The sequence below is a fragment of the Fimicolochytrium jonesii genome (assembly GCF_025526975.1).
Source record: "Fimicolochytrium jonesii strain JEL569 chromosome Unknown EV422scaffold_12, whole genome shotgun sequence".
NCBI classification, from domain to species: Eukaryota; Fungi; Chytridiomycota; class Chytridiomycetes; order Spizellomycetales; family Powellomycetaceae; genus Fimicolochytrium; species Fimicolochytrium jonesii.
In genome coordinates, this window is record NW_026515679.1 from 334481 (window position 1) to 355895 (window position 21415).

General features: G+C 53.0%; 9 protein-coding genes across 9 annotated transcripts; 3 read left to right on the forward strand and 6 right to left on the reverse strand.

Annotated features, from left to right (window-relative positions):
• The first annotated feature begins 46 nt into the window (after positions 1–46).
• Positions 47–1300, forward strand: EV422DRAFT_61106 (uncharacterized protein). Its single transcript, XM_053073869.1, has 3 exons — positions 47–850; positions 923–1092; positions 1169–1300. The coding sequence occupies exons 1-3, from the start codon at positions 269–271 to the stop codon at positions 1200–1202; spliced, it is 786 nt and encodes a 261-aa protein (XP_052925419.1). The 5' UTR covers positions 47–268; the 3' UTR covers positions 1203–1300.
• Positions 1301–1397: 97 nt separating this feature from the next.
• On the reverse strand, positions 1398–2848 carry EV422DRAFT_567626 (uncharacterized protein; the record flags this gene model as incomplete). Its single annotated transcript, XM_053072563.1, has 6 exons — positions 1398–1694; positions 1762–1842; positions 1918–2167; positions 2241–2520; positions 2586–2625; positions 2723–2848. 6 exons carry the CDS (start codon positions 2846–2848, stop codon positions 1398–1400), a joined length of 1074 nt encoding a protein of 357 aa, XP_052925420.1.
• A 607-nt stretch (positions 2849–3455) lies between these two features.
• EV422DRAFT_595841 (uncharacterized protein) lies at positions 3456–5524 on the forward strand (the record flags this gene model as incomplete). Its single annotated transcript, XM_053073599.1, has 8 exons — positions 3456–3458; positions 3498–3694; positions 4015–4025; positions 4115–4179; positions 4288–4433; positions 4532–4691; positions 4728–5036; positions 5078–5524. The coding sequence occupies 8 exons, from the start codon at positions 3456–3458 to the stop codon at positions 5369–5371; spliced, it is 1185 nt and encodes a 394-aa protein (XP_052925421.1). The 3' UTR covers positions 5372–5524.
• Positions 5525–6498: 974 nt separating this feature from the next.
• Positions 6499–8312, forward strand: EV422DRAFT_506470 (alkaline phosphatase; the record flags this gene model as incomplete). The annotated part of the gene is made up of 4 exons (XM_053068562.1): positions 6499–6802; positions 6881–7018; positions 7089–7487; positions 7603–8312. The coding sequence occupies 4 exons, from the start codon at positions 6499–6501 to the stop codon at positions 8310–8312; spliced, it is 1551 nt and encodes a 516-aa protein (XP_052925422.1).
• A 2171-nt stretch (positions 8313–10483) lies between these two features.
• EV422DRAFT_506471 (uncharacterized protein) lies at positions 10484–12497 on the reverse strand (the record flags this gene model as incomplete). The annotated part of the gene is made up of 7 exons (XM_053068563.1): positions 10484–11170; positions 11245–11316; positions 11386–11450; positions 11522–11671; positions 11759–11955; positions 12016–12234; positions 12295–12497. 7 exons carry the CDS (start codon positions 12495–12497, stop codon positions 10484–10486), a joined length of 1593 nt encoding a protein of 530 aa, XP_052925423.1.
• Positions 12498–13233: 736 nt separating this feature from the next.
• On the reverse strand, positions 13234–14537 carry EV422DRAFT_61207 (uncharacterized protein). Its single transcript, XM_053073889.1, has 2 exons — positions 14346–14537; positions 13234–14290 (listed from the first exon to the last, which is right to left on the reverse strand). Exon 2 carries the CDS (start codon positions 14280–14282, stop codon positions 13275–13277), a length of 1008 nt encoding a protein of 335 aa, XP_052925424.1. The 5' UTR covers positions 14283–14290; positions 14346–14537; the 3' UTR covers positions 13234–13274.
• Positions 14538–14824: 287 nt separating this feature from the next.
• On the reverse strand, positions 14825–15847 carry EV422DRAFT_496437 (uncharacterized protein; the record flags this gene model as incomplete). Its single annotated transcript, XM_053067873.1, has 3 exons — positions 14825–15085; positions 15159–15306; positions 15372–15847. The coding sequence occupies 3 exons, from the start codon at positions 15845–15847 to the stop codon at positions 14825–14827; spliced, it is 885 nt and encodes a 294-aa protein (XP_052925425.1).
• Positions 15848–15903: 56 nt separating this feature from the next.
• Positions 15904–18665, reverse strand: EV422DRAFT_529963 (uncharacterized protein). Its single transcript, XM_053070359.1, has one exon. It carries the CDS (start codon positions 18303–18305, stop codon positions 16263–16265), a length of 2043 nt encoding a protein of 680 aa, XP_052925426.1. The 5' UTR covers positions 18306–18665; the 3' UTR covers positions 15904–16262.
• A 430-nt stretch (positions 18666–19095) lies between these two features.
• On the reverse strand, positions 19096–20150 carry EV422DRAFT_61543 (uncharacterized protein). Its single transcript, XM_053073948.1, has 2 exons — positions 19512–20150; positions 19096–19430 (listed from the first exon to the last, which is right to left on the reverse strand). Exons 1-2 carry the CDS (start codon positions 19952–19954, stop codon positions 19139–19141), a joined length of 735 nt encoding a protein of 244 aa, XP_052925427.1. The 5' UTR covers positions 19955–20150; the 3' UTR covers positions 19096–19138.
• Positions 20151–21415: the final 1265 nt, after the last annotated feature.

Here is a 21415-nt window from a genome sequence, read left to right on the forward strand (position 1 = left end):
CATCTCTGATGAAAAATCCCACCCCGTACTTCCTCGCACGCCCCACACTGGAGTGACTGGACGATACCCAACCGCGCCGTTTAGTCCGTGAACGCGGACCGCACGGAACGTATGAGATGGACAGATGCGATAGACTAGAGGAACGCACACACGAGGCGGATGCATTAAACCGCATTCCCAACGGACACCGGTCTAATCAGAGTTAGGCCCGAAGGTGCTGCTGCTGTGCATATCTCTAGAAGATGTAGACTCGGACAAGGCATATCCCATGTTCATCATCGGGCCCCGTGCCTTCCTTTCTTCTTTAGCCGAGGGTCTTCACATACCGAAGAAGGATTTGCGACCTCTGCATCTAGCGGAACGACGCGCCTCTGCCTTTTATGCATTTCGATTGGATTGGGCTTTCACTGCTCGCAATTTCGTTACGTACGTAGGGCACTTCACGAAGGGAGACACTGCGCCCCGGTATACCTTTTTCTCCTTTTCCATAACGACCAAACGGCCCAACACTGCGATAATGCCCTCCATCGACCCCCAGTCGGTCTACGACATGCTCAAGAACACCAGATCATCACCCGCCGTCGAACCAGAGTTCCTACGGGACGGCGCGTCAGAGACTACCGGAAAGCACCAACAGCAGTCGCAGCCGTTCCATCGACCATTCCCTTATGCGACGACACCGGACCTTGTTGATCAGCTGACAGTGGGAGGCGCTGTGTCGACGGCGGCCGGGGTGTACCAGGGGACGGTGGGCAATAGGATGCCGGCGATAGCTGTGGCTGGAGCTGGGGTGGGAATGACGCCGCGGCAGTTGAAGACGAAGTATCAGTTGATGAGGCGGAGAACCGAGGTGAGACTCGTTGGGCATACGTCCGTGGGAAGTCCGATACGGTCAGATTTCCTTATATAGTGCCATCCTTAGGAGGGACAAGGTCGGACACCTTCACCACCGTCAACGCCATTCTCCGGAGGTGGATCGGCAGGACCGAGCAGATTTTATACGCCCTTCACGCCTTCTGTTGCCAGAACATTGCATTTCAAAGCACCGTCGGAGGTTGTCTCATCCCGTTACGACGACCGTGTCATTGTGCAGTAAGTTGTTGATGGGGTTGGGCCGTGCTCAAGTGCAACATCCCCTCACTTACGCACTCCAACGAATCGTCCATAGGGAGGACCACTCTGTGAAGATTCCCAACTTTTGACCAGTTTTCTTCCAATGTAAATCGCTCTGTTGTGTCTACGACATCGCATGAAGAATGCCAACTGTACATTAAAAAAAGGCTGCCATTCGATATGGAACGACCCCAATCAATTCCCAAGACGATGAAGCATGCGCTGGTCAGATGAACCATTGCAGCGCAACCAAAAGTAAACCCCGACACGCCTCACTAGACCCTTCATGTCAACAGCAACGGCATGATATCTGAAAGCGACGCAACCCCGACGAGGTTACTGCTTCCGCTAACGATCCACACACGGTGGGCACGCGTTGCCGCCAGCTTCTCAATCGTCGCGATGAGCGTTGTGTTTGGGTGTACCACATACAGTGGAACCCGATCGTCTCCTCCGGCTTCTAGACCCTGTTCGTATCGCATGCTCGCGAAGAAGTCGTAGCATGTTTCGTATAACCGCCTCCATCCTTTCCGGTCTGCTAGAATGGCTTTGATGTCTGTCATACTGATCGAGCCGATGAGCTGTAATATACATATAACGGATGAATTTGCGGACACGTGGGAGACATGAAAACAAGACATGGCATACATCGTTCTCTCCGTCTTCTCTTGTCACTATGGCGACTGATGAGATCTTGTGTTCGTGCATCATGTACAAAGCCTCCAGAACCTTTGCGTTGCGAAGCCACTGTTAGCGTCAAAGCATGACCGCATCTGTGCTCTCTCTCAATCGCCATTCACTCACCGTGTCTTCAGAGACTACCGAGATGACCTCCTTCCCTACCAGGCCCACGTCCTCTAGCGTTTTGTTCCCCGTAGGCCATATGGACTTCGCCTTCGGGTTCAGAGAACCCGCCAGCTTTCCCACGCTCGAAGCTACCAACCCCGCAACGGTACTTTGCGACAGGATTCCAGCAAAATGCGAGGCTCCTTGATCAGGCTCCAATACGATCAATCGGTGTACATGATTCTTGCTGAACTCTTCGACCGCAGTTCTGTTTCAGATTTTGGGAGAGTCAGACGATCGCTGTCATCATCCCGTTCAACTAGAGGTCTTCTAGTTTATACCTTACGGTCGCAGACGCCGGTAAAGCGACCAACGGGTTCTCCCTCGACAAATTGCTCACAAGTTTGATAGGCACACCCGTCTTGTTCATCAACGCTCTCTTCACAATGTCGGTAACCTCCATCTCCGCGTCAATCGCCGGTGCATCTCGAGGCACTTTATGCAATACGCTGAGCACGAACGCTACAAGGTCCCTGTAATCCAACATTCCGATGAATCCGCCTTTTTCGGCATCGTAGACTGGGGCGCTGGAGATTTTGTTTGCTGCGAGAGCTTCGCAGCCTGTGGAATAATGCAGGCGTAAAGAAAGGGAGGCTCTCCGTAGAAAAGCTCGATGGCTGACCTACCCTCGGTAACGGAAAGCTCAGCATCCAAACAGAGAGGATGCTACAACAGACAGGGGAGCGACGCGAGGATAGTTAGCGCGCCGGAGAGTTGTGTGAATCCCATCGGACGGAAGGCAACCATAACAGCGGGCGACTACCTTAGGCTTCGCCCCAGCCTTGTTCAGCATAGGATCAGCGGACTTGCATAGCTCTCCGCACGTAACAGTGTTCAGCAGTGCATCGAGTGTGCCGTTCTCGACGATCCCTTGTTCCACGGTTTGCATGGTGATGATCGTCCACGAGGGTTTTGAAAGCTGGGTAACTGTATACGGCTATTCTGTTAGGTTTGCGTTGGCAGAAAGCGTTTTGCAGAGATTGCTGTTTTGCACCCCAGAGTTTAAGAGTTTTGGGTTCGTCCCTTGTCCTCAGCAAGCAATAAAAGTTGCCAATGACGGGCGACGAGGCGAGACGGGCTTGATGCAGGGCTTGATGTCACGCGCCGTTTCATCTACCTTGGACCACAAAATCATCACTGCCACTGCAACACATCCGAACCCTTGAGATTGGAAGCCTCACAAATGTAAGCGCAGATGCACGCATGACGATATTATACGGTCTGGATGGCCCAGCGCTGCACCTTCATGCTTGGAACACCCACCCTTCCATCGCAACATCCAGACCTCTGGTGTCCGCGTTGTTGTGAGTACGATAGTCCGCCTCCCGCAAGAGAAGACATGACGGGCCCGCAACGTTGCATCAAACCAAGGAGGGCTATTAGATCCGAGCTACGGACTTGATGCCTCACGAGTCTCGACATTAGAAATAAAGGTTCACACAAGATGCATCTTGGACTTTTGCGAGGTGATCGGTGATCCCGGACCTCGACCCATCATGGTAAGCCCGGACTACGCCGTAAACTCAGATGTCATCTAGACGCCGCCTACCCACGCGAAAATGTTTTCTGTGTGTGCAGAATGCTGGGCTGTCCAGAACCCGTCGTACGAGGGCATCGACATCCTGGCTCATAATAAGCGGCTCCTGCTGCCGCCGGGTCAAAGATCGAGTGTGAGATGCATCCGGCTTTGTCCGAAATTCGGACATACAGTAGTGATAAACAGTAGGGGCATCATGTAAGTTCACAAACACGTCGCCATCGGGCGTGGGTGTGGGGGGTCTGGGGGTTGGATATGGACATCCCATTGCTCCAGAATAGCCCAAGAAAGCCAAAAGGCTAAGGCACCGGAAGGAACGCGGCTCGAATACGGATTGTGCAGAAAGTGGCCGACGAGGCCTCCGATTCTGACAGGAAGCGTCAAGGTCTTGCAAGACCTTGCTTTTTCGCCCGTGAAACCTTACCGACCTTGAACCTTCAGCCTTCGGCATCGATTCACTCGGAACACACAACCTGCTTCATACTACCCAATACATATACAAATTCACTACGTTATAGACCTTTTAGACGTAAGCCCAAAAAAATGACCGAGCGACTCTTTTTCCCACGGAGTCGACTACGCTACAACTATGCTTGCTAACAGTCCTCAACTAACTAGATGGGGAAAAGGCGGGCAAAGACGTCAGAGGGATGCGTCTGTTAGTTGCAGATATATTTCTCGATGTAAGCTAAGTGCCCGAAAAGGTGAAAACGTCGGAGTATGGGAAAAGGCCGACGTGGGAAAATACTACCGGAGCGCGGGATGAAGTCGAGGCCTGAGAATGGGCGGAGCGGGTGGAGCGGATGGACGTTGGAGGAAGGAGGGGCCGCAGGGGGGGCACGCTATCCTGCGCCGTCGTGGGCGCCACCTCGTCCACGACCGTCGGACCGTTGGTCACGTCCCACCGCCACATTGACCTGAGTGTGGGAACAAAACTGTTAGTACTGACGCCCTGTTGAATTTAGTTGATACGGCAGCTATTCGTGTCATTTATCGGTGATGCGGACATCCCTAAAACGCTTGAATGCTTCGTAGTCTTTTGCTGGTATTCAAACGGGAATCTGGCATAGAAGAAACTTTCTGGAAGTTCGTCGCGCTATACGACAAAACGGTCCTATGGCAGATGGCCCGAAACAAACTCTGTACGGACGAGGATAGATTCGAACGGACATTCAACGCATCCAGCCGGCTCTTCGTGAGTGCGCACGACGAAATCTCAAAATTGCTGAAGGAAGAATGGGACAACGTCGGATTGGGATCCTTGTTTTTCACCCAAGGCACTATGTCCGCCGCGGTGCCATTCGAGGTCGTGCGCTCGGTTCTGTTCAAAGGTTCTGCAAGGATCGATGACGTCGAGCGAGTTTGGATGCAGATGGGGTCGATCAAGCTGAAAGACATTGCCAAGATCCGCGAATGTCTTGTGAAGAATCACCCGGAACCTACCCCACCTACCCCGCCTGTTCGCATCCCCGCAAGCACCCCCGTATCGATTCGCACTGTCTATCTTCCCACTCCGACGTGCACCCCCCTCGGCCCCTCGGTCCATCTAAACCGACGGGAGCAGACAGGCAGGTCGGGCAGGTTGGGGATGAGCAAGTCGGGCAGGTTGGGGAGGGGCAGGTTAGTTATGAGCAGGTCGGGCAGGTCGGGCAGGAGGGGGATGAGCAGGTCGGGGAGGGGCAGGTTGGGGAGGGGCAGGTTGGGGAGGTTGGGGTAGAGGAGGTCGGGGTAGCGGAGTTGGAGGTCGTGGAAGAGGAGTGGGAGGCTGAGGTGACGAGCAGCAGTAGGAAACGACAACAACACGCCTGTCCCATCGCCGGTCCCAAGAGGAGGAGGGTGGGGGCACTTGCAGAGTTGAGCGTGCAAAGGTTCTAATTAAAATTTTTTGGTAGACAAGTAGAAACACCTATTTTTGCTGGAGTTTGCTGGAGTTTGCATGTATATACAGTACTGTACATACCGTACATTAAACACTACGTACAGTATGTAGTGCGGTATGTTCGGTCAGGATCTCAAATCGAAATCAATTAGAACCTTTGCACACTAAGTGACGCGTTCCTATGGTGCAAGCTATTCTTCAATCTACCCGGAGGGTGGATTACTGTACAAAGGCGACAAGCCACAGAATGCGCTGCCTGAGATACCAGACGAGTACAAGCTAGAGCTCCCGTCAGTATGGGCTCACTATATCTTCGTCCATTGGACCTCTACCTGGATGACCTGGAGCCAAGGTTCTTAAGTGAGAACCGAGCTCCATTCAACGTCCACTTTTAGCCGTCAGTCAACTACCACGGCCTAGCCTGACTTTTCTAGTGAAAGATGGGCCACGAAATCTCGACATTCTGCGGAAAAAGAGAGTGCCGTACTCCGCAAGGGCGCCTGCGTGCACTCTATAGTCGTGGCAACCAACGGTAAGGGTACGCGTCTCAACAGCGAGCGGTCGTTCTCAACATCTTTACGGTCGCCCAACCTCATCGCGAGCGAAACGAACAACCCTCCCGTCGCTTGCCCCTCCTTATCTCTATAGAATCATAGGACAGTATCGCCCCACCGTTGTAGGAACGATTGATCCTCTAGGGGCAACCCACTGACGTTGCATTCTTCGCTAACCCTTCCAGTTGTTCCCGTAGTGTCCGAAATTTGTCCGACTTTCGGACACAACGCGTTCATGAATTCAGTAATTTTGCAATTCCAGCCAATCAATGCGTCGGTCTCGGCCACATTCTTCAATTTTTGGGCGAATCCCGGAGCTGAAGGCGCACGTGTATATGGCGTCCCCTCCCGCACTCAGAAAACGTGGCGACAAGGAAGCTGGGGGCGATGGTTCGGTACAGCAGCTTCATTATAAAAGCGAGGATGAGTTCTCTACCCGCCTCGCTCAACGTAACGTACCAGCAAGCTAACCAGGGTAACAGGTACTCACCAATCGAAAAGCAAATCTCCCTGGTCTCTTACTCACCGTTGATCTGTACATGTAGATCCCACTGTCTCGCGAAATCATCATGAAGACCACGTTAGCTTTTGTCATTCTGGCCGCGGCTGGCCTCGCCCATGCGGAGGTCGCGTCAAAATCCAAATGCCATCACGGGCACGGGCAACGAGGGGTCAAGAATGTTGTGCTTATGATCTCCGACGGCTTTGGGCCAGCATCTGAAACCACGGCCAGAACTTTCTTCCAAGTCCGCGACAATCTTAAGTACACGTACAAGAGCCCCCTCGACGACATCATCGTCGGAAATGTGCGGACGAAAGCCTACGACAACTGGGTGACTGATTCGGCTTCCGCCGCCACCGCCTACGCGTGCGGTAAGCATCCTTGTATTGGGATTGCATCATGACGTGGCAGCTCATCGACGTTCTCTTCTGACTCGCTTTCGTCCGAAGGTGTGAAGACGTTCAACGCTGCAATCGGAGTCACACATGATAACAAGAACTGTGGTACCGTTGTCGAGGCCGCCAAATTGAAGGGTCTCAGCACCGGCCTGGTGACGACTACCCGTGTTACACATGCCACGCCTGCCGGTAAGCGAGAACTGAAGGAAAACGAGTCCCCTTGTGTGGAATCCACCTAAACTGATGAACGGCAATGCAGGTTTCGCCGCGCACGTTCCGGAGCGGGATTGGGAAGCTCTCATCGCTCAACAACTCATCGGTGACAACCCCATCGGCGGCCGCACACTCGATGTTCTCATCGGCGGTGGTTCCTCTTTCTTCTTTCCCAACACTACAAAGGGCTCCAAACGCACGGATGATCGCGATCTGTACAAGGAAGCCACAACCAAGTTCGGCTGGAAGAATGTTGCTTTGACTCGCAGTCAGTTCGACAGTATCCCCAACGACAAGTCCGCTCTCCCTCTCCTCGCCACTTTCACCCCCAGCCACATGTCTTACCAGATTGACCGTAACGCTACCCTGGAGCCTTCTCTCGCCGAGATGTCTCACAAGGCGCTGCAAGCCTTGAAGGATGAGGGCAAGGGCTTCTTCTTGATGAGTAAGTAGATCCACTACCTTGCGGCGGCAACGTCCGATTGACCATTATCCTTAGCCGACTTTGTTTGCTCTTTCCATACGTCTAAACACCCCGTCGTTCTTCTCTCTTTCCACAGTTGAGGGCGGTAGAATTGATCATGCTGGTCATATCAACGACCCCGCTGCCCACATTCACGATATCAAAGCGTACTGGGACACTGTAGAACTCGTCAAGAAGTTCGCCGATGAGGACGGCCACACCCTTGTCATCCACGTTTCCGACCACGAGACCGGAGGTCTTACCGCCGCTCGTCAAATGACCAGCACCCAGAAAGACGGATCCAACACTACCGCCGCATTCCCTTACGAATGGTTTCCCCAGCACCTCCTCAAAGCCTCGGCTTCCACCGAGAAGCTCGCCTCCCTCATCCGCGCCCAGGCCGCCGTCCCTGGTGCCGACCTCTTTACATTCGTCAAGAACCTCGTCATCAAGTCGTACGGTATCGATGTCAGGGACGAAGAAGTCACGCACCTCATCGCTGCTCTGCGTCGCGAAGCCGGCGGAGCGCAGTTCACCGAATGGGCCTTGGGCGAGATGCTGAACAGCAGAGCTGAGCTGGGATGGACCACGCACGGACACACCGGTGTTGACGTGATTCTCGGCACCTACGGAGCCACCAGCAACTCCATTCGTGGCTCCTACGAGAACACTGAGATCTCCGATATCATTGAGCAGCGCCTTCGTATCGACCGGTCCAAGGTCAAGTTTGCTTACCCTCCTCCTCCCATGCCCGCGCTTACTCGCCGCTCTGACAGCGAGTCGCACGTCTTTGGTCTCCACGATTAGCTTACATTAGATTACTCCTTTGCATTGAAAGGTATTCGCTTAAGATAGAGTAGACTTTCATTCTCATACCGTAGTGTCGCAACGGATAATTCCCATATACATACACCTTGCTTCCAGTACTTGCGGATCGTCGACCACCATCCCTTTGCTGGCTGGTTCTAAAAGGCGATCATTCTATTACCGGATAAATGTGCGGCACTTTGACATCCTCAAAACGGACTGAACGATTCAGATCCCCGTGAAACATTGCGATTGACAGTTTTCATGTTCAAATCCGACAGCGCGTCGCCGCGCCAGTTCCTGCCCCTCGCCCCATACTGCTACGATCTAGAGGCACCGTACAGGTTGCTTTATGCACAGGGCCCCGCCTCCAGTGGACTCTCAGAGCCTACCTCCTGGTTGGAGAAAGGGCAGCTCTGTTGCGCGATGTTACAACGCTCGTGGGACATGCTGAACAAGAGGGACGCCCAGGTCGAGCGCGTGCCACTTCGGACGGTTCCCTAGGCGAACTCCCAGCACTGTTTGCGACGCATGAATGCACAGCCAAAGCATTGCACTCGTGCAACCATTCCGACAACACAGAGGGTGCACGGTTTTTGTGGCGTGATACACAGGCAAGCACTCCAAGAAGCTCTCAATTCGAATTATGAAAGTCACATGCCGAAATCTTGCAAGTTGTCCGCTCGTTGCCGATGTTGAGATTCGACTGCTCCTGGATGCCATTTCCGGGGTGAGGTGCCTCCGTATGCGCTGCCATATGCCCACGATCGATATGATGATGCGCCCGCGACTTCGATCCGATGCCCACTGTAGGTTAACACTAACACTTGCGTTTTGACTGCCCGTTGTCCCGTTGCTCTCGGTGAAATTTGGCGAGTCCGGGACCCGAACAAAAACGCGTCCCCCTTTCACAGAAAGGGGCAACCGCATAACCGAAGGATGGCGACCAGAAAACAAACCGACATGACGGAAATAACGATGGATTCCTCGAATCACATAGCTTGAGCGACGACAGCTATTGGCGCAAATTGGGAAACTGTGCCACCCGCAATCCGTCACGTGACCCCGCCCGCGCCACATCGTTGAGCCGACGTAGGGGCCCCTATAAAAGGGAGCATTCACCTCGCCGACTCGTTCACTTTTTCTCACCAACTCAGGAAAGTCGCCGTTCTACTCGGCAGCTGCACACGTAGACAGGGAAAGTCGCCGTTATACCCGGCAGCTACTATGTGTAGACAGGGAAAGTCGCCGTGAAACCCGGCAGCTACGTGTGCAGACACCAAAAAAAGGATGAAAAGTAACAATGATAAATGCAATGGAATGGGCGGAAGCACCTTTAGAATGGTCTCACCACCTATTCCTCTGATAGCAATGCAGGCTCATATCAACGCCCATCTCTTATGCTGGCGTTCAGCCTATGCGCGATGCGCAATGAAACTATGAGCAGCAAGATGGCAATGAGCTTCGGCGATGGCGGTCCAAAACTCAGTATGATCGTGATGATCTAGTACGTTGCCACCGTCATCTATGAGACGCCAGCTACTCTGAAAGTCGCTCCAGTGAGCGCTATTCATTCGACCGACGTGCTGCTACTTACATCGAGGTCGTCGAGATGTCTTCCTGATCGACTCCCCCATCACTTGACGCGTGTTTTGAGACCATTGGACGTGTGAGATCTCGCCACAATTCCGAAATGGAAACTCTACATGTATACCGAGCTTCTGAGTGAGAACGGGTTATGCTCGCTCTTCTGTGGCCGGCTCTTCAACAACGGCTGTTTGTGCTTTCGTAGGTCCCCTTACTCCAGCGTCCAAAGGACTCCGTCCGAACTTCCGAAGGGCCGAACGCGTTAAATACGTTTGCACGGCACTGGCTCATCGACGGCACAACTGGCTACTGGTCGCTTCCGTCCGAACGTTCAAGATGAATTGAAACTCAGCAACCATGAGATGCCCTCCTCGTTACGTACAAAGATTTAAAGCGCCGTCCCCTGGTTATGCTGGCTAAGACATAGAAGTGCCCACATGTGCAAGAGAGCTTATGTATTGTGTTACTCTATGTTCCTTTGGCGCAACAAAATGTAGTTTCCAAGAGCGAGATCGGGATGGTTCTATATAACTTAAGTGTGGTGGTCCGTCCCGCCGAACAAAGGTGGAACAGATGTACATACATCAAAAACCAAAATCATTCATAATGGCAAGCAAATCATCGGCAAATCCATCAGCCGCTAGCGTCTTGCTAACGCCTTCGCTCGGCTCATCTGCTCTCGCAGAAGTGTTGCTCGTGGGAGTGACGACGCTGATACTGACGGGCTTCGCGATGTTCGCAGTCTCGCTAGATTCTTTCGGTTTGGAAATGTCAGCATGTTTGGGCTCCGGGATGGTTTTCGTTGTTGGCGTTGCGGGTTCCACCGGGTCCTTTGCTTCGACCGACTTGCTCGATTCTCGTCTAGAAGGCGAAGGCGGCGGCGCTGATGTTGTCCCGACTTTGGGCGCTGCTAAATCCTCCTTCGGTGCAGCTTCGACCTGAGGCATGGCGGATGCGGCCCTTGAAGGTGCCAAAGGTGGAAGACCGGCTTGCTTGACGGAGGCACCAGATTCCTCCGGCATTCGGTCATGGGGGTGCCCAACCTTCGTTGATTCCTTCGGATCGTTCTTGACCGTTGCTGGAGCTGATATTACGGTCTTCGACCCGTCTACAGACAAGCAACACTGGACATAATTTGGCTCCGCTGCAGGCGCGGTCTCCGATACCTTCCCTCCTGCTCCAATTGTCGGCTGGAGTTTGTCTTCCGCACCAAGGGTGGGGTCGTCGGGGATGGGTAGTTTCAGATGCCGCCGAATCTGGTTGGTTTTCGCCTGCAATGCAATAGAGCTTGTTTAGCACCAACGTGGTATTATGTCCGTGCGACAACGAAAGCCGAGCAACCCACCTGAATCTCTTCCATGAGCGCCGTTGTTTGCGAGGTAGTGGAACTTGCTTTGCCGCTCATGGTTTCGAATTTCTGCGTTAAGTTGCATGGGAGTTGAGCTGCGCGAATCAGCATTTGCTTTGAAAAACATGCTTCATGTACCTTCCAGACACCACTAGTAATCTCGTCGAGTTTGTCTTGACTCAGAGACTCGTCTGTTCTGGTGACTGGAAGGAAATTATGGATCCAGATTAGTCTCTAACTCATAGTGCAGTGTGAGTTTTGCACCCTCTAGTACCTGGCTCAGCCCCTAAAGTCTCAATCTGCTTCTCCAAAGCTCGGATTCGGCGCATGAGGAGCTCGACGGCGGCATGCATATCTTGTGTTTCGCTATGACGTGCAGCGACGGTCTCGGTCAATTCCTTGAACTCTGCTGCCAACGCGGTTTCTGCAAGCGAAGAGAAATAGATTAAGAACTAAATGCACGCAGACGAGCTGCCACTCTTTGCAGAAAAAGCTCTGGAATGAGGCGAACCGTTCTTCCTTCGGCTGTCGAACTGAGCTCGACGCTTATGAGTGCCGAGTCCTTCATCGTTGGTCTCTTTCACGTTGGTTACATCCTGCACGGTGGTAGATCGTCCCCTTGGCGGATTCACGTCCAAAGTTGATGCCGAAGGCTTCATGCTGATAGGCACGGGTGGCATCGCGGTCTTCGGCACATCAGTCCGGTTCCTGCAGATAATGTCAGCAGGAAACGCAAGGTCTTATGAACAAGCATCTCACATTACTTACGGAGGCTGCGGCCTAGGACCCAGGGGCGTTACATTCTGCTGAGTAGACTTGGCGGGAACGCTCTTGCGTGTCACAGGAGCCGGCAGGACTTTCGGCGCTGGGCTCAGAGCGGAGTGCGTGGATGACAGCGAGTCTTTCCGGCTCGGTCGCGGGACAGGAGCGTTGGACGAGGGAACAGCCGACGGCACCCAAAGAAGATCAGATCTGCCGGGATTCATACTGATGGACATTAGCATTTAAACGTCAAAGATCTAGACCGTACATCGCTTCCGTTCTCACCTTGTCGGAGCGCGTGGGCCAGCTGTTTGCATCAACGGGCTGACGGCCCTCTTTGCGCTCACATCTTCAGCAGATGCCAGATACCCGGATCCTAGAGCAGCCGAAGAGTTGGCTTCCGTCAAAGGAACTGGCGACGGGGCCGTAGAGACACTGAGCTTCTCATAATTGACGGGCTTCCGTCGCGGTTTCTGGGATGTAGACATGTGGCGGTTGGGCTTGCCGTGTGGCAGAGACACAGGTGAGAGAGGTTCGAGGTGGGAGATCATTGAGGCCGCTGGAAGCAACTGGTGTGATTTGCGAGATCATCCAAGATTCTTCATTCACGACCATTCACGACCATTCACCGCGCAGTGTACGGAATAGTATATCTCTCTTAAGCAAACAAAAGGACCCATTGGCGTGGCTATGGCTCCCAGTCGGAGAGCCCGACGCCCTCTGCCTTTGAAGATGGCCCACGCTGGGCGCGGCCGCGATCGAAAAAGCAATAAGGTTATTTCACGCACATAGACAACGTCACTGCGGACACCCATAGTAGAGTAGAACACTATTAAGCCAATGCACAGGTGCAGCTTGAACCGGCGGAGGATGTCGGGTCGCCATTGTCTTGCCGTACTACCAACTCCTCAGAGTCTCAGACTTCCAAAGTCTACGCGTTCATATGTTCTCGACTTTTCCGGAAGTGTCACTCTCAGCGAGTCATGTTCCATTGTTCCACGACCTTACCCCAAGGATGCAACGGGCAATAACGCCGTCTCAGGCATCCAAAGCTGCCGTTCAAAAAGACCTTTGTGTCATACGAGTATGATAATTGTGGGGACTACATACAAAAACATGAGGAAAGAATGTTGTAGTCAAGGGAAGCGAACGGCCTACGTAGGACGTGCACCAACCTAGCTAGCAGACTATGTACAGAGGATCTGATCCTGGTGGACCGCAATATACATGAAATGACCACCCCGCAGCGCTCCCTGGCCAGGCACCTATTCCTCCTTCGAGCCTATGTTTGCCTTGATCTGCCCAATCATTCCGATGAGCATGGTATCAATCACCCATTCCGGTAGAGCTTCGAAGATGCGCATCTGAAGAGCATGCCAGAAGTATGGTGCAACAATCTTTCGCGTGGTCGTCACTTTCAATGCTGATCTGGCGAAAACTCTGGACGTTGGCGACGTGATGCTGACACTCACTTTGTTGGAGCCGGAATTGACAGATCCAACGAGCAGGTGCTGAACCTGAATCTTATGCTCCAACATTTTCATTTCCACCGAAAGCCCTCGGGACCAGGCCTTGTTGTAAGCCTTCGTGCCGGAATACACGGTCATGAAGGGGAACCCGTGATCACCAGCCATGCTGCCGACGTTCAAGATGAGAGAAGGTGAGTTGCTGACAAGCGTAGGCAAAAGCTGCTTGGTGAGGAGCGTAGGATAAACATCGTTGATGTTGATAACATCGACGATATCTTGATCCTCGAGCTCTGTCAAGTTCGCAAGCTTGGCCGTCGAGCGACCGACATTGTTGACAAGAACCGTCACCGGCTTCGACCCGATGAGCCTGACCAGATGACTAAAATCCTGGGTCGTTTTCTCCTGGATTTTGGACGCATCGGAAACGTAGGTGGCGGTCTGGCAATCGGCAGCCACCGCTCTCAGTTCCTTTTCGAGGTTTGCAAGCTTGTCAGGGTTGCGGCCGATGAGGATCAAGTTGAACCCCTGGGCCGCAAGCTCGAGTGCGAAGCCCTTACCGATGCCGTCCGTGCTGCCAGTGACGACCGCCCAAGGCTTCTCCTTGTTCGACTGGTTTTGCAGAGTGTGCTTGAACTTGTTGAGACGGGACGGGAGAAGGTAAGGCGTCAGGAACTCTATGGTCTTCCTGGTGAACTGGGCCAGCGTCAGCATGCCGAGCAATGTGACTCCCCATTTTGTGAAGGCCGGGTCGGTGAGCGGCGGGCGCGATGTCAAGAACTCTGCGACAGACTTGGTGATCTCCATCTTGATGGCTGTCTAGGAGTTTAAAACTTGGTTCTCCGAGGGTGGAAAAGATCGGCTAATGACCTAGCTCGAAGGTCGTCCTAATTAGGCTGTCGAGAAATAAGGCTGACTCTCTCTCTCTGTCTATCTGAAGTTTGAACGCTGACGCCCACAAACTTTTGTGTGCCAACGGTGCACGAAACAATTTGAAAGGCACAAAAAATTGTGACTCTAATTTTACCCGCCCTTCGCATGCCCGCAGCCCAATCGTGTGTGTTTGCTCTCATGTGCGGAAACCGTACAAAGGAGTGGGATGGGAGGCACGGGAATGTGTACGCGCGATAGTACGCGCGTCTCTCGCAGGTTCTATACACTCGTTCGCGGTGGTACCGCATGTCGCCCAGATGTCAATGGCTGCGAAGGGAGATGGCAGGCGGCAGGCGGGCAGTGGAGTGATGTGATGTGATGCATCGTCTTCAAGCCCGCCGTGGCCTTTTCGCTACCTTTTCGAGACTCTGCATACCATACAATCATGATGAGTTCTGGCACAGGGAGCATGAGCTTCATGCATCACACAAACTCACCTCATCCTCCGCCTCCACGATGGGAACCTTGACCGGGTTCGCCTTAACCTCCGCGTCCACCAGTCCGTCATCATCAAAGACAAGCACTCCCGATTTCCAACAACCCAGCCGAACTCCAATCTCGTTATTCCGTGCAAACTCGGCCTTGATGTCTTCCTCCGTCCCTCTCCAGCCGCGATACTCCTGCAGGTTTTGACGGCCCATGAGGCGCATGGATTTGACGCGGAGGTCGTTTGGTTGCTGTTTGTGAATGCCATAGGTGAGATTAGACTTTAGCCGGGGTTTCCAATGGAACGGAAAAATAGGAACTTACCCATGCTGGTAGTAATGCTTCCGAAATCTCTCGGAAATGTCCTATGCCATACTTTTCGATTCCCTTAACGAGTAATGCCCTATCGCTCTCAGTCCATTTTTTGACTTCCTCCCCCATCAACTTGGTTCCTCTCGGCGGGCGGAAGTATCTGCATCAGAGTAAAGACCGTCAGCAGGCTGCTTCAACAACGATGTGATCCGGACATGCACTCACTCTTGGTTCAGCGTTCCATCGCGATGGATAATGGTCTTCGTAACCTCGAAGTCTTTCCGCACGCAGAACTGAAGTCGCATCTTCTTCACCCACTCCTGCTTCTCCCTCCGAGCGGGATCCCCTTCCTTTGGTTGCGATTGTGGTTGACCAGCCTCGCCTGGTCCATCCTTCGACTCTGTGTGCTCCGTTTCGGCCGGCGGACTGGATGATCCCTCAGGACTCGGTGTCTCTTCCCTCTCAGCCAAAAGGTCATCCGCGCCATCGATCACATCCTCCTCCCTTTCCCCGTCATCCTCAAAGCCGTCAAGGTCCTCTCCTAACAGCTCTCTGATACGTGCGCTGGTGGGAGAGAATGCCGGTAGCTCTCCTTCGGCTTGCTCCAAACTATCGCTGCTCGGCCGAGGAGGGGAGGAGAGCCCGTCTGCTCGGGTATCGTCGGAGAAGAAGTCGCTAGTGTTCAGCTCGTCGATGAGCATATTCTTGGTCATTTTGTTGATGGCCGTTTGGTAAATCATTTCTGGTGAAGGGAAGCTGCATACAAAAAGCTTAGCAACTTCACCAGAACGCGATTCCTGTCCGAAGGTTCGAACACCGAACGTGACGAAGAGCACTACCGCAAGGTGGAAGAGTAAAAACATCGAAGATATCCAAGGTGTATCAAAAAACTTAAGTATATACAAGCGAAAGAAAGAAGTCTATCTAAGAATGCAGCGACACCAGGCACAGATCCAGTCTCAGAGGACACTGCAAGTCAAAAAGCAGTACGCCAAAAAAAAATGAGGGTAGTCGACGGACACACGGTCGCAATACGCAAGAGAGTATCAAGTTCTTGGAGACTCCATCTAGTTCCTAATCGCCTAGAAGAAAGAAGGGGATACGTCGTGTGCATTCTCACTGTTGAGGGCCGCTGGCGTAAGTGTTCAAGAGGTGTTTCCTGAACTCAACCATCTCCGAGCTCAGCTTCCTCTCATGTTCTGCGTCCATGACGACGCCAACGGGGGTCTCGATTTGAGACAAGCGTCGGATGTTTGCGTCGGGAGGGCTGAAAACCGGCGGGCGGTATCTGGGTAAGGAGGCGGTTTCGAGGCGGCCATTGTGCATGTAGGGACCCATAGAATCTGCAGACTGTCCGATGAGGGACGCGATGGTGGGCGATTTACTGCTGACATCGAATGTACGCATCACGTTTCCCATCGCGCGACCAAGGGACCCAAACTTCCCAGGCGCTTCTCGCTTCCCCGGGCGACGTGGGGAGGAGGGAGGGGATGGGTAAACGGTTGATGTGCGCTGGGATGGCGAAAGAGGGACGCCATTCGCGTCTTCCGACGTTGTGGGAGAGTTGTTTCCGGGTCCTGGTCGCATGGCTTTCGCTTTGTTGATCATGCGGTTGAGAGTTCCCCACCCGCTCTTTGACTCCTTCTCCCCATGGCCGTTGCGGAGCGGCTCGAAACCTCGTTGGTCTAAATCTTCCCACACATCTTGCAATGGGATCATCCGCCCTCTGAAGCTGCTCGTGACCAGCATGGGAGCCCCAACAGACTCAATGGCGACCTCAGACTTCGATGGGTGGTTATGATATGGCGTCACAAAGGAAGTGATGTTTGTTGGATCGCCGAATTGCCGACCTAGTGTGCTCGGGCGCGCCGTCGGGCGGGGTTCGGGGTTCAAGACGCCCATGACAGAGAGTCTACTTGGTGGTGGCCGGTTTGGTGGCGGGGGAAAGTTGAATGCCGTGCCGAACCGCGGTCCAGCGACTACTTGAGAAGCGTGCACATCGGAATTTTCAATCCTGATGGATGGAGCCATCGAAGAGCGGCGTGCTGGGGGTATGGGGTTCTGCACTTGCAATTGAGCGGGGATTTGACTAGCAGAGTGAGGCGGATTTGAGTGGGGCGAATTGGACTGGGACGACGAGGAAGACTGGGGCGAGCTAAACTGGGGCGACTTGGTCCCTTCAGCTGACATGGCAATCGGACTCGCTGAAAGAAGGAGTGACGCAGTACGGCTCGGGGGCGTACGCCGTGCTCCAAATGCACTGACTGGGATCTCCTGCACGTGAGTGGTCGGAATCTTTCGACGAGGCGGAATGGCCAGCTTGGGAAGGCCACTTATCACATCGGCAGCTTCCGCAGGGGTTTCTGCCTCCTCTGGTTTTGCCACCTTCGGCGGTTTCGGCACTTCCGTTTTTGGTTCGTCGGGTTTCCCTCTGGAGACATCAGAACGTGGGCTGTTCACGAGACTACCGCTAGGCTTCGGCGAGTTGTCAGTTGTCCGCTTTGCAGGGAGATGAAACGTCTTCACCGTAATGGATTGAAAGGTTTTGGGTACTTTTGTCGATTCGGCAAAAGTTTCGGCCGTGGGGGGCAAGACATCCTTACGTGGTGGAGGCATTGGCGAACCGACAAGAGACTGGTATTCTTCATCCATCCGTTGTAGAATCATCGGAGGGAGAGCCGAGTTCTTTCGTTCCCTTGGCTTCACGGGAGCGACATACACACGAGAATGAGCCGCTGCATGCCATTGATCAGACTCGCTAGCGGTGGACCTCGTTCGGCGATGCGAAGGCGAGGATTCATTTCCGTCCCGGAGGGCTTCTCCTTTGGATGGTTCATCGGAGGAGCTTACTGCCTTTCCACCGTCATCAGGTTGAACTACATCCCCGTCGTCCAGATCATCGAATTTGTTTATTGCCGACTCCAGCTGTTCAAGGAGCTTCTGCTTTTCTGCTAGTTCCTGCATATTCTCAATCGAACGCTTCGACATTTCTTCAATAGCATCTTTCGACAACTCCGTTCGCTTCAACGTCCCTGCTGGTTCCTCCGACTTGGTGCTTCCGCTTGTAACCGCGGGAAGACTTGACCAGACCTCAATCAACTCCCGCTCAATATCGTCGAAGCGGGATTCAAGCGCCATGTTGTCCGCTGTATCGTGCATTCGCGTTTATCGGAAATAGAAGTTTGGTGAACGAGAACGGCGTTTGACGCTCCGTGCCAGCCCTCGTCCGTCGCGCTCAGCTATACAACCGAAATGCTCTGTAGAATGCGCCCTGTAGAATGATGAATCGTCCACTCGAAATCCCTCGGGAGCGGAGGCTCAGAACGATCTTTGCGAGTATAAGGGCTTGCGAGACGCGGCTTGCTTTGCGGTTAGAAAGGGACGGCCGTTGCCAGCGAACGCCAGGTTTACCGAAAATAGTGATTTCCTTGGTGCTCAGCGGACGATCCCTCAGCTCCATATTCGAAGCGGCGTGGGAAAGGTTGTTTACTGGGTTCGCTTATCCGCCGTCACTCCTGGATGGTTTGTTTGAGTTTCGAGGAATCGAAGCCCAGCCCTTGAGAAATTTGCGACAAACATTAAATTAATTGACTGAGCCTTATTCCTTAGTTAAGTTGATGGCCGCTGCTGCGCTGCAAATCTCAACCCAGTTGTTACGTGTACTGCCTATTCGGAAATGACATGAACTATGTACATAGGTAGTAGTAAAGAACCCACTATGTACAATTAAGATTCTTTCACTGCTGAACGATGAATCACACTTCATATTTAAGGTCAGCCTCCACTATGATAATTGCGCATTGCCTGATGATATTTTCGATGCGCCTATCACATTACACTCCTTTCCTAGTATTGACGCATATTCCTCCCGCGAGCGCTTTTGCCGACTCGAAACTCCATAGTTGAATATTTGTTGAACTTCCCCAAGACTCTTGTTATACAGGGCGCTTTCCGAGGAATTTGACTAAGGATGGCATTTTCCGTTTCAATCCTCAGTATGGATATTGTTGGCTAGGGGCCATAGGGCAGATCAGGATGGCATATGGTCGGATGTCGCGTGGCAAAACGGGAAACTGAGTCTGATTGCAATCGTAGTGGTACCCAAAGTGTGCCGTTGCGCCGGGTCTGACTCGGTTCTGCATGACCACGCGATACTGTTTCCCATTCACCTGAAAGAACCCTTTCTGGCTGTAGCCAAGGGTCACGTTGATGTCGGTGGTGCTCCAAACTTGAGGAGTGTTATACCCGTTCTTGGCGATGGAGGCAGCATTCCGGAACGCTGTCCTGGGATGGGATAGAAGTTGCGGGATCGATTAGGGACGTTTGAAATGCACCGACGTCGTCAGACTAAGCTCGTTCACATACCCGTGGAAAGTGACGAACCACTCGTTGGGGTGCGAGTGATTGCGCGGACCAGGCGTTCCGAGCCAATCATCGTCCTCGTACTTTCCTTTCACTTTCAGCCCAAATCTCATCCAGCCCACCGGACGGGCGTAAGATCGCCCTCCTCGTGTGCAATCAGTGCCGGTGAGTTCCAAAGGATGGCTTTCGTCCCAGTGTCGGTCCCAGGCTGGATCGAGAAGGCTTTTGGGCAAGAAAGATAGGAACGGAGTCGGATCGGGCAACGGTGCAATGCGAGCGAGGTGGGGCAGAGCATGCAAAGTCAACGGTTCATGGTCGTGCAATTCCTTGCGATTGTGCACCAGGCGAATAAGCGTCTGGTGCTTCAACGTCGGGAGCTGATTCTTGATATTTTTTTTCAATTCCTTCACGGTGACATGCGCTTGCACGGAGACTGAGGAAGTCATTGGTTTAGTGTTTAGAACCTCGACAATTCAATCCGTTGTCGGTGCGTGCGACATACCTTCATGGAACGTTGTTCCGGACTTGTAAAGAACTCGAACCGTCTCGATCATCTGAGGCCCAGAGGTAGGCACTGACTCCACTTGGCTAGCCGTAGTGATTGTAGCCTGCGTCGTTTCATTCAAGACTTCCGGAAGCTCTTCGGCTGCAGTGTCCGCGCTGATGGCAGTGACTGCGGTGTCTAAAACGCCAGCAACGGCAGTAGCGACCGAAGTGACAGCGGTGACCGTAGATTCTGCACCACCCATTTTCACTGCAGTGCAGTGTTTCAGTGTTCATCGAAGGAGGTTTGACTCCTTAAGCACAAGCTTACCAGTCTTCTTCTTGCTAGCTTTCGATGTCTTCACCGACTTCTTCGAAGACCCAGACTTGCGAAGCTTGCTACTCTGAATACCCATTTTGGTCTTCCTGCTCGAACTCTTCTGTTGTTCCGTCGATGGTCGTGTTGCAAGTGGTAGACCCTTTGAAAGTCTCGTCGGATTACTTCTCAAGTTGTACGGGTGCGGTCTTGCTAGGTTGCTTCGGCTGCTCCTTTGGGCTGTGCTCGGGGCCGTTTCGTCCTTCCGGGCAATTGAATGAGACCGAGTCTGCATGCGGTAGGCTCTTCAGGGGTTTTGCCAGCGTGGTGAGAAATGAAGAGCCGGAGTTGAGCAGAGTTTACGGAATTGCTTTCAGGAAGTGTTTTTCTTGCATCGAAGTCCCGTAGAAAGTCGAGGGAACGGTTTCTGAGAAGCGAGCTGCACGCCTATAAGTCAGATGAAACCGAGGAAGTCCGCAAAGGACTCCAAGGCTGTTCTGGGAGCAGCATCTCCGCAGGGGACCGAAGTTTCTCGAGAGCTTTTATTCGTTCAATTACCCCCCCGGTTTATTTCCCACAGTGTGGAGATGGCCACTGTCAGACTCCAGGCGCGCTGTCGAATACTGTCATCTCGAGCGTTTGTAGCAAGTGCGCAAGGCGAAGAAGCGACACCCTGATGAACTCAGATGAGGTGTGCGGTCCGTGTGCCACAGGATATCTATGTGGTCAAGGTGGAGGAGGATGCTGCGAAGGGTGGCATTCAGATCTTTCATATCGCCCCTGTCCTCTTCCACAGGTCATCGTCAAAATGGTTGAATGAGTTGCGGGAATGGGTTTCAACTTTTTGCATTGCGGATGGATTACATCGCTTCAAGACAATCTAAGACTAGCTAGGATTATCTATCCACATGCGCACGTGCAGTTCCTAAAGCACGGGGTCCATCAACCAATGCCATCATCGACTTACATCTCAGGCGCGACGCAAGAGCTCTTAACAATATGCCCTTCGCTTCTTTCACATCACGATCCATCACAATTCCACAGCCTGCACATCTAAATACTCTAGATCCTCCCAACCTTCTGTGAATGTGACCGCATCCACTGCATG